Source organism: Parasteatoda tepidariorum, chromosome 7, assembly GCF_982258835.1.
Source record: "Parasteatoda tepidariorum strain Cologne lab strain chromosome 7, Ptep-v5.0, whole genome shotgun sequence".
In the NCBI taxonomy this organism is placed as follows: Eukaryota; Metazoa; Arthropoda; class Arachnida; order Araneae; family Theridiidae; genus Parasteatoda; species Parasteatoda tepidariorum.
This window is the reverse complement of record NC_141761.1, coordinates 78549489-78561892: the sequence shown is the minus strand read 5'-3', so window position 1 is coordinate 78561892 and position 12404 is coordinate 78549489. Positions and strand designations below refer to the sequence as shown.

General features: G+C 27.4%; 1 protein-coding gene across 1 annotated transcript in view; it reads left to right on the top strand.

Moving 5' to 3' along the window:
* Positions 1-12404, top strand: part of LOC107446704 (homeobox protein MSX-1) — a 47516-nt gene that overhangs the window by 25608 nt on the left and 9504 nt on the right. The window contains exon 2 of the mRNA XM_016061419.4: positions 11072-11306. Coding sequence (XP_015916905.2) covers positions 11072-11306 — 235 coding nt within the window. The remainder of the gene's footprint in view (positions 1-11071; positions 11307-12404) is intronic.

Genomic DNA, 12404 nt, shown 5'->3' with positions numbered 1-12404 from the left:
AAAGTACAGAAGTCGTGCATAACAGATGTTATACTTATAAAGGAAATTATATCTTCCCAATAGCTAATCCAATAGTTATTGTTATGAGCATTTTCCCCTCGCACTTCCGGTTTTAAAAAAAAAACAGATAATAAAAAAGAATCACCATTTCGCAGTTTGACCTGTAGAAAATGGGATTTTAAATAGATATTTGTAAAGTCAAATGCAGACAGTCATGAGTTATTGTTTGCTTTAAAAAAATGATATCACCGACCTACTGGAAAGAAAATTAACTTGAGACTATGCAATACACAAAGTAGATAAATTCTGGTAGAATTACTGTTCTGATGGAAATGACTTTTATGGTAAAAGAAAAAAATCATAATTCTGGTTAGTAAAACCTATATATACTGTATTTAAATCATTCATTTAATAATTTTTCCGTTCATTTATTAGTGGTTTACAGGTAATTCTGGTTTTCAAAATTATAGCTTTTATTACCACACATTGACTAAATAATACAAAACTGAAAAGTGAATTTAACAGAATAAATAGTTTTTATACCGTGCCTTGAGGTATAATAAAATTCCCAAATTTTACCACGTTTACCAATTTTTTTCGCATCTCATAAAATTATATTTTATTGTTAATTTTCCCGAAATTAATGCTACAGTGCTTCGGTAAAAATTAAATAGTTACTTGGCGTTCTCATAGAGCAAGGAACATGGTGAATTTTACCATATTCTGGTAGTTTTGACTATATTTTATCCTCAGTGTATGAAGAATGTCTCAATTTTCTCCGAGGAAAATAAAATAACTACAATTTCTATTTCCTATGCATCGCTCAGCAGTAAATCAGTTGACTCAGTTTTTATAGCATTTGCGCATAAAGTGTTAGTGATAGTCTACTTACATTTTAGAGGCAGGTAATCGTTGTACTACCGTGCCATTAAAAAAAATAATAAATAAAAAATAACATAAAAAAGCATAAGTGTTTCACTATGGATTTTGAGAAAAGTGGTTTGCCAACTTAAGCTAAAATAGAATTCTGGAATTTCGAAAAGCTGATAAAAAAATTTATTTTTGAAAAGAAAAAAATTGCTCTGTAATAAGTAGCTAATTATACAAAAATTCCAAACATATAAAAATTTCAATTTGGAATTTTATGTCACTTGCGATGGTTTTTTCTATTGCACGACAGCTCATGCAGCAGCATTGAAATACAATTCATCTCTACAAATGATAAAAAAACAATAATAATAATAAATTAATAAAACAATATATTTTCCTGCACTGTAAAAAATTTTTGGAGCGCATTAAACCATAATGTCGCTCATATTTACTTCAACCTTAATATGGTACAAAGTTGAAATACAATATCGTATTTTTTGAACTTAATTATCATACACTAAGGTTCAATTTAAACGAAAGCGTTTAACATGCTATTACGCTGAGAAAAAAAGTATGGTCAAGACTACTTGACTATGGTAAAATTTACTATGTTTTTGGCTCTATGGAGAAGCCAAAATTGCGTAAGCGAAGTTCTTTGATAATGATTTCGGTTAAATTTACAATAAAATATGCTTTTATAATACGTGATATAACTCAGTTAATGTGGGTTTTTGATGATACCTTTTAGAGCCTTGCTTAAAAACCATTTATTCAGTTAAATGTTCAGCATTGTACTTTTAACTAAATGTGTGATAATAAAAATTATAATTTTGAAAAAAACTGATAAAAAATTATTTTTGAGAAAAAAAAATTGCAATATCTATCTTATTATACAAAAATGCCAAATAAATAAAAATCTAAGTTTTGAAATCTTTTATCACTTACTTTGATTTTTCTGTTCCATGGTAATGTAGGCAACAACACTATAATACAATCCGTATTCACAAATAAAAAGAATAATAATAAAAATTAATAACGTTTTTTTTTAATTCCGGTAAACCGTTACGATGTAAAAGAAAAAATTATCAGATAAATGGTTTAAATACCTTCGAATTTGGTTTTATTAATTAGAACTATGATTTTTTTTTTACCAGATATGTCATTACCATACAGTACAGTTTTTTTTCCAGAATTATTTTCTCCGTGTAAGGTTGTAGAAAATTTGACTTCGAATTATTGTACAAGATACCGATATTATGGTACTACATTGAACCAATTTTTATGAAACAATCTATGAGCAATTCTGAACAATATATATTGCACAAGATACCGATATTATGGTACTACATTGAACCAATTTTTCTGAAACAATCTATGAATAATTCGGAACAATATATATCTGAAAATGTTTTTCGGCAATCACTTTGATATAATATTTTTAATATGACCAATGTTATTCTTTTAACCATTTTACGCAGATGGGACAGTGTTCCTTTTATATATCTTATTCTAACGCTCTAAATGCTTCCGAAAATATATTTTGATATTTTTCAATTATTAAGGAACGTCTAATAATTGCTAAAGAAATCTGTTATATTATCGGAATTATATTTGTACTAAATTATAAAATTTAAAAAACGTTGTTTGAATTTTTTTTCAATCATATTCAAACATTTACCAATAATTGATTTTGAAAATTAAAGAAATTTCAGTGATGAATGACTGCTTCTCTTAGATCTAAATAACTGCAAATAAGTGCAAATTTGAACAAATATTGTTTGAACGTGTGTATGGAAGATTTTACTTTTAACTCCTCAAAAAAAAAAAAAAAAACGGTTTTTCTTGCTGTATTTCAGAACGATAAATTATTAAAATGCTAAATGTTATACTTTTCATTTATTTTGAAAGGAATTAATACAAAATAATTTTAAAAAAGTATAAAAAATATATTTAATAAAATTTCTGTGCCAAAGAGTTAAACAGGATGTCAGAATAAGCATTAAGAAGTTAATATAATTTGGAGAAAAAAAATGTTCAGGTGTTATTAACGGTCAATCCTTCAAAAAAGGCAGTTGTTTCTGAACCGTTAGATGCAATTCACACGGTGTTATAACAAATTAGCAATTCCAAATCCCAATTCAGTTATAATTTATTTCTCTGAATATTTTCAAATCAACTTTATTTCAGTCATTGCCCTAACAATAAAAAATTCGAAATGCACTGTTGATTCATTCTTCTAAAAAAATTCTACAGCTGACGAAGCTAGTGAAGAGGCGCGAGCCGTTGAAAACGCAATTAAAGAAACGTTTATTTTTCAATCAGAAAACACCGCGGTAAGCATTAGCCGTTACTTTAACCTCAATAAAATGCACACAGTGGGAATAAAAATTCAAATCAATCTATTTCGCTTATTCTTTTGTCCATCGTTTACCCCTGCTCAGAATGAAATGTACAATTTGTAAAAAGGTGGCTATGAGGATGCTCACGGACTCCCCCCCCCCCTCCAAAAGCGTAAGTGAGGGGTCTAATAAGGGACACGACAGATGGAAGGCGTGCAATCTTCCGTTTGCTCTTTTGATGAAGGAATGAATTTTTTCTCTTGAAGGATCGTGGAAGTGTTTGAAACTGAAGAACGACACTTGTATTAATTTAAGACAACAGCAGTATTTATAGTTTCCAAAGTTAAAAACACGTGTTAATTCAGCGTTTGAGAGTTTTGATTGCATCTTTCATTTGGATGTATAAGAAATGAGTAGAAATATAAATCTTTTCTTTCACCTGGCATTTGCAATATGTCTATTGTTGATCCGTGATGGCTCAGGGGATAGAGCGTTCGCCTTCCAAAGAGGTGAACCTGGTTTGAATCCCAGCGATGGCTAGTTGATACAAATTCCGCATCCGGCTTGCACAGACCACAGTGCTGCCGTAAATTTATCCTCAGTGGTAGATGAATCATGGGTTATAATTCCTCTGGCGTCTGACAAATCATGAAAGGTTTTGTAGTTTTCTTCTCCATGTAACGCAAATGAGGGTTAGTTCCATCAAAAAGTCCTCCACGAAGGCAGATTTCTCCCAATACTTGATCCAGGAGTTCCCTTGTCTTTTGAATTGGGTTCAAAATTATAAGGTTACAGAGTTGAACATTAGTAGTCGTTAACTCAAAATTGGGTCGGCTGTATAACGACGGTTTTAAAAAGTAAAATAAAATTTGTTCGTTATTATTATAATTCGCAGTAATTTTCCTACGTGTGTAAACATTGCTCGAATTGTCACTACTTAGAGTACATTAATGTTTTATAGGTTAAGATCAATGCTAAAATTTTTTCGGGCAACAAAAATTATGATAATCTGATATTTTAACAAAAATATGTATAAATAGGAAATAACTTAACATTTTACCAAGAGGAAAAGAAAGTGTTTTCGCTTTCTCTGTTTTGTTTCGGTCATACCTAACATAGACATTTTTTTCTTTCCCTCTTTTTTAAAAAAAAAAATAATTATTATATTCTATCGTTTTTCCATTCCATTTTCGCGTGCAAAATTTTCCATTTTGTAAATGGGAGATTTTTTATGTTTTTTTTTTTCACCTGCAAAGTTTTTTATTTAATACGCTATGGTGAGACTTTTAATAATGATAATGTATAATGGTGGGTATCTTTTTTGATTATAATATGCTACAAAAGTTTGTTGTTTTTGCAATTTCATTGAAACATTACCATGAACATAACATGTTGCACAGAGTTTTTTTTTTTTTTTTTTTAAATTTTTAATAACATTTTGGACAATGAAGATTTTTTATAGTTTCTTTATTCTTCAGAACTTTATAGTTAACTTTTTGAATTTCTTTTAAAATATTAAATTTTTAATGAGCGATTTTTTCAATTTTTATTCTATTAAGCCAATTGTTTTACTTGATATGATAAGTGCCAAAGAAAAGCGAAATATATTTCATATGGAATTGATCTAAAAGCATGCAACACTCATAAATAGTAACGAAATATGTAAAGACTTAAAGAAAAAAAAGTATGGTACAAGCTACCAGAAAATGACAAAATTTGCAGTGGTTCTACCTCTGAGGGAACAGCAAAAAGCTCGGTAATTTTTAATGAAGGACTTTGGTAATTATTTTAGTAAAATTAACAATAAAATATGGCTTAATAATACGTGATAAAATATGGTAAATGTGGTAAACTTTAGAAATTTTTGTCACGATACCTTAGAGCATGACATCAATACCATTTATTCGGTTCATATACCTTTAAGTTTTGCTTTTTTACTAAATGTGGGGTAATAAGAACCAGTATTTAGAAAACCAGTATTTCCAGTAAGCCGTTACCATATGTACGGAAAAATCACCAAATTAATTGTTTAAATACCGTATATTTTGACTTTATTAACCAGAATTATAGTTTTCATAACCAGATATATCATTACCATATAGTACGGTAATTTTACCAGAATTTGTTTTCTCCGTTCATTATTTTGAAAACCAGAATTCTCAGTAAACAGTTACCTTATGAAAGTGAAAAATCACCAAATTAAGTGTTTAAATACCGTATATTTTGGTTTTATTAACCAGAATTACAGTTTTCATAACCAGATATGTCATTACCATACAGTATACTGTTATTTTACAAGAATTTTTCTTCTCCGTGCAGAAACAGCAGCAGCTCTGCGGGAGAAGGTAGCCGATAACAAACGCAATAACAAGCCAGAATGAAGCATCGCATGTAAGAAGCGTTAAATGCATAAAGGCAGTTATTGCTCCTTGATTACTATTATTAATATCTCATTCGACTATTAGCTACTTCCCGTTTTTAATATTTCCTTATGGAACATCACCAAGAGTTGGTGATAGCATCGCATTAGTCTTCCACCTTTGGGGCACACGGTTAGCCAAATAATGACGCGTTTTAAATATCCCCATTCATGTAATTATTTTTCGCTTTAATATGATTTCATTTTTGTCTGATTTTTTATTTTTCTCAATAAAAGTTTCATTCAATGGTTTATTTTCTGACAAATAATTCTGTACAAAATATGTCAGAGATAAGTAACACGGAAAAACAATTATGAACTATTTACAGATTTAGTTGTCTTTCTGATATAGCGTACCAAATTTTGAGAAATAAAACCCTCACTTAAAACGATTTAGCATTCCTTAAGTAGTATTTCGTTAATCATTTTGAAAATCATTTCGTCACGAAATCCCGTGATTTGTGACAAAAAAGGAATTCTCAAGACTAGACGATCGAAAATAAAGTTGAAGTAAAAATATTAGGAAAAATAAAAAGTTTTTATTTAGGTGATAAAAGTTTGGACTATGTTTTTAGGGAAATATTTGCTTTTAAGTTCAGGTAGGAAAAAAAATCATAAGCCTTGTAAAACTATTGCGATATCAAAGTTTTATTAGAACTTATTAAGCAATCACATAGATAGAGCAAGTTAGTCTTATGATTAATATTATTTTTGTGTGAGTGAATAGTCTTGCGATTAATATTAATTTTGTGATTAATTTTAGTCTGGTGATTAATATCATTTTTGTGTAGAAGGCTATAAATCGTGGTTTTCATCTCACAAAAATTAAAACAAGCAGAAACGTTGTAAGAGTCATGCTAAAATAAGCCCGAAAAGAATACTTATTCTAAATTATGTTGAATTTTAAAAAAATAAACTTTTAAAGTTAAATTTTTTAAGAATTTCAAAATTGTTTAGATAAAAGTAATAAAATATTATGTTGAAAACTACACATTAAAGAATGAAAAAGAGAAATTGATAATGTTATTTGTTGTTTAAAGCAAATATAGCCCATTAATTTTTTTAAATTAGAGTAAAATGCTTAATTTAAATGCAATTTTTTTTAATTAATGAATATTTTGATGCAATAATAAAAATAATCCACAAGAACTTTTTTTTTTTAAATGAAACCCGATCGCATTTATTTTTATAAAAAATATAACGAAAGATTTTATTTAGAATAGGAAAAAATATTCATAAAAGCATTTATTTAATACCTTATCATTAAAAAAGTTTCAAAACTTTTAGTGACAGAGTAAAAAATATTTGTTTTAAAAACACTATAATAATTTATAAAATTTTTCACTTGTCAAACAATGTACTTAATTAGTTTTCGCACGAATTTCAAAACCACGACTTTTTATCAAATTAATATTTCCCGGAAAAAAAAACTACTGTTATTTGAAAGGGAACACCTCAACACGCGCTGCGTAAAAAGAAATAACGTTGTTTAAAATAAACATTTTTTTTCCTTCTCAAATATTGCTTTTTATATCGAGTTTCTAACGCTTGCAAATGTAGTAATTAAGAGCTATTATGATTTCCATAATTTTATCGCAATTAGAAAAATTAACATGCAAGAGCTAATTATGGGAAAGAACAAGTGGTCAGAGATGACAAAAAGTGTTTAAATGCTCTAAAATGATGCATAAAAACAAGACATTTCTTCAGAACTTGTTTTCTTTTCCAAATATTTATGGAAATATTAAGTTTAAAAAGTTTTAGGAAATTATTTCGCTTGAGACTTATAACTCTTTGTACCCATTTTTTTAATGAGAAACTCGAGTAACTTAATGATTAACATTTTTATAAACTTTCAAATTGCTGTGTTTAGTTTTTTTTCTTTTGATGAAGAATTTTCGTTATAAAGTTTCTTATTCTTGTGAGCGTGTATATATAATTTTCATTATATCATTAAATAAAATAGAAGTTATTTTTTTCCATGAAATTACAAAGCAAATTAGCGATAAAATGCAGGTTTTATGAACAGGTTAGCTTGTTTTCAAAAAAACTCTTAAGGTCTTTTTTAAGAAAGTTTATTTAAGCATTTAGGAACTTTTTTTAGAGACAATTGTTTTCTTTCTACTTCATTTTTATTTGCTTTCTCCTGGATTAGATTAGATTTCTTTTAAAATTTATAATCTTCTATACTTTATGAAATTATGAATTATGAGGTACTTTAACGTGATTATAATTTATTTTTTTCAATCATTTTAAGTCAAGAATGAAAACTTAAGAAAATTTAAAATTTTTTTTACCTTCTTTGAAAAATAATATAAATTAATTTTATAATTTCTATTCCCCTGTCTTTTTATTAGACACCCCTTGGTTCCTCATTTCATTTCCGACTCCTTTTATTTTGTTTATTTTTTAAAACAATAAGCAATTTCCATTCTAATAAATGTTGCTTTAACAAATTGAGTTAAAGAACTCAGATTAAATAAATCGCACTTATTGAAAGAGTTTTCATTTTTTTCTTCAAACTTTTTACAAATTATCTAGGTTATTAGGACATAAAAGTATGTAAAAGAATAACAATAAAAAATTTATATTGCTTTTACTCTACAATTCTGCTGCAACTGTTCCAAAAAAAAGCTTATTTGTAAATGAGCACTAAAACCTTAACGATACACGTACAAAAACAAAAAAGTACAAGAAAGTCATCTATATGTAGTGGGGAAAAAATGGTATAAATTGGATCATATTTCTTGATTTCTCCTAAAAAAAAATTGGACTTTTAAATAGATAAGAAACGTTTAAATTTGATTCGAAACCTACGACAATTTCTGAAAAAGTGTGTTCGTACACGAGCCCTAAAATCTCAATGAAATCACAACTTAGAAAATCAAAAATGCAGTTTAGGAAATGCAGAACTTGGAGTTTAGGAACTTGTATTACTTCTATGTAATTATACAAAAAAATTTGTGTAAATTGGTTCATATTTCTTTATTTTTTCCTTAAATATTTACTTTTAACTGTTAAAAAAGGTTAATGCTTTGTTCAAACGCAACGACAATTTTTCAAAAAAGTTTGTTTTTTTCGTAAATGACAACTAAAATCTTAATTTTAAACATAGAAAAACAAAAATGTAATTTAGGAAATGCAACAAAGTACCGTTTCTCAGATATAACTAGGTACGAGAGAGGAAATTGCTTAAATTGGTTCATATTTCTTGATTTTTCTCTTGAAAAACTTACATTTAAATTGATAAAAGAAACTTATATTTTGTTTGCATTTAACGACAATTTCTCAAAAATAGTTGTTTATTCGTAATCGAGAATTAAAAACTCAATGATAAATGTAGAAAAATAAAAATGCATAAACGTTGTGTTGTATAGAATAATTGTTGTACAAAAAAAGAAAAAGATTTGTATAAATTGGTTCGTATTTCTTGGTCTTTCTCCTAAAATTTGAATTTGATTTTTAAATTGAGTCAATTTTTAAACTTTTGTAGTAAATAACGCTTGAACATAAATTTTTCCTTTAGTGATGTATTAACTCGAATAAATATTTGTTGTGAATAGTTGTATGGAAATAAAATATTCACTAAAACAAATCATTTTGTCATAATACTGAAACTCCAAAGTAAATATTACCTATAAATTTCGAGATTAATTAATTATTATTCATTGAAATATTGCTTCTTTAAATATCTTTTTGTGATTTTTTTCAATTCTTTTCTATAATTTAAATAATTATTTTAGTTCAGAAAGGCATTTTAGTTTTTGTTTATTATTTCAAGAGCTAAATAGCCAAAAGGCAGTCAAAAATTTTAAATTAATACAGTTTAATATTGTTATTTTTCATAAGAATCTAGACAATTTTAAATTTATTTCGTGTTTATGTTCATTTTACATTCATATAAAAATTGCAAAATTAAGCAAAAATCAAGCTTAAATAAATTTTATTATTTGGCTAAATTAATATTGTATATTTTATAATAAAAACTGTTCTGCAAAAATGATTAAATCCTGTAATTTTGATATGAACAAATAATTTAGATTCCTTTTTTTGTGGGAACTAACTGATGTGATCGTAAATATATTTAAATTTATTATAATACTTTATATCATAAATCGAGACAAATATACAAGGTTTTTAAAGTCTGATTTTTGTTACTCAATACGCGTTAAAAGGCGGAAAAAGTTGTCTTATTATTTCATAACATTTTCAAGATTTTAAATATTTTGTTTATTTATTGAAACCATAGTTTTTTTTAACACAGACTGTTATATCAAAGCATCAATAATCTATTCTGCAAAGCATTAATAATCTGTTTTGTAGTTTTGTAATGTTTTTAACTGTTATGGAAAACAGAAGGGTGGCCTCCAAAAAAATGACTTTTACTTAACTTTCCTTTATTTCCTTTATTTCAGCACTCGCTGCAATGTAAAAAATTTCGGATCAAATTACCTTAAAAAGTACCGGCATTCAAGGTACCGGTACTTTTTAAGGTAAATTCCATTTTAACCAGAAACATGTTACAGAACAAAAATCTTATATAGCGTAAATTTTACAGTAATAATTACCATGAAATCACTGAATCACACTAATTAATTTAAATAAATATTGCTGTAAAAATTACAGTATAATATTTTACGGTAAAAATGAATTTTACAGATGATGCACCCAAAGTGCAAATACTTTATACAGTAATTTGATCTGAAATTTTTACAGTGTGTAATGATAAAAATATATCCTGGAACTTGACAAAGTTGTCTCACCATTTAATAAACTTTCCAAGTTTTTGGATATTTTATCGATTTATTATAGCTATAAATATTTTTAAGACAATATTTATTGCAAAACATTAATGATCTGTTTTGTAAAGTTTCTAGTAGAAAACACACGGATAGTTGCCGCCAGGGCCAAAGAACTACTTTCACGTACTTATCTTTGATCTATTTCATTTATTTCAGTACTTGCAATGCAAAACATTTTGTTTTAATTAACCGTAATTGTTTGCAATGCAAAACAAATTACGATAAAAAGTACCGGCACTCAAGGTACCGGTACTTTTTACAATAAAATCCATTTTTATCAAAACATGTTACAGAACAAAAAATCTTATATACCATAAATTTTACAGCAATAATTACAGCAAAATCCCCCAATCACTCGAATTAATTTAAATAAATATTACTGTGAAAATTACAGTATAATATTTTACTGTGAAAATGGATTTTACGAATGATGCACCCAAAGTGCCGATACTTTATACCGTAATATAATGTGAAATTTTTACAGTGTGTTACGATAAAAATATATCCTGGTATTTGACAAGGTTGTCTCACTATTTAATAAACTTTCCAAGTTTTTGTGGATATTATATTTATTTATTGAAGCTATAAATATTTTGAACATTTTATTTATTGCAAAGCATTAATGATCTGTTCTTATAAAGTTCATAGGAGAAGACGCAAGGATGGTCGACAGAGGCGCCAAAGGACAACTTTCACCAGTGAGCAAACTCTTCGTCTGGAAATGGAATACCATCGAAATGAATATATTAGTCGTCCTCGGAGGTTTGAACTGGCAGAATCATTAGACTTAACAGAAACTCAAATTAAAATTTGGTTTCAAAACAGAAGAGCCAAAGATAAGAGAATAGAAAAAGCTCAAATGGATCAACAGTTCAGGTTGGTTTTATTTATTTCCCTGTTTTATAATTAAGAATTCGTAAATAAGCTTTTCATACATGTAACTACAGACTACACTGAGAAAAAAAATTCTGGTAAAATTTCTGGTTAAAAAAATCATAATTCTCGTTTATAATAACCGAAATATACGGTGCTTAAACCATTCATTTGGAAATTTTTCCCTTTGTACGGTAATTGTTTATCGAAAATTTTAGTTTTTCCATGCTCTGGTATCATGACAAAATTATCAAATTTTGCAACATCTACCGAATTTCATCGCATATAATAAAATAATATTTTATTGTTAATTTTACTAAAGTTACTAATTTAATTATTGTTAATTGCAACCAAGTCAAAAAACATGTTTTAAAAATATTTATCTAAATAAAGTCAATATTTTTAAGTACACTCAACAATTTTAGAAAAAAAAAATCTATAAACTGTAAGTAAGACATAAATACGTCTTTCTACATAAAACTCGAAATGGTTAATCTTTTTGCAATAAATTATTCATTCATTTAATATTTTCATCTAAGATAACTCATCGATTTCCGTTTCTGCTTTGCTGAGCGATAAATTCGAGACAGACATTGAATTAAAATTGTTTTTGTGACTTCAAGTAAAAATGAATTACTCATAAAAAAATTACTTTAATCTAATTCAAAACAAGCAATTTCTTCATATGCTTGCTTTCATATCGTGCAAACAGCTCAATACGAGGACATTGAGGATATGTTTCAATAAAAAGTGAAAAACTGATATTGGAACTTTGACAACAGGATATGAGAAATGCAATGAACACTATCGTAACTACCGGTAGCATTTTCTGTTTTCAGCTTTATCACTCTTAGCAACGGAAATGCAAAATAGCTTCAGAACAAGCGTCTTTGCTAAGAAGCACCTGCGGAATTTTTTTTGTTCTTTTACAGCATGAAAACACCTAATCTTAAATAGAGTCAATCGTTAAATGATTGGATTTTAACGCAATTTCCGTCATAAAGTAAAGGAACGGAAATTACTACTGGTGACACTTAGAAAAGAAAAATTTAATTTCGGAAAGTGAAAAAATAAGGAAAATCAATACTGCCAGAAAATGTT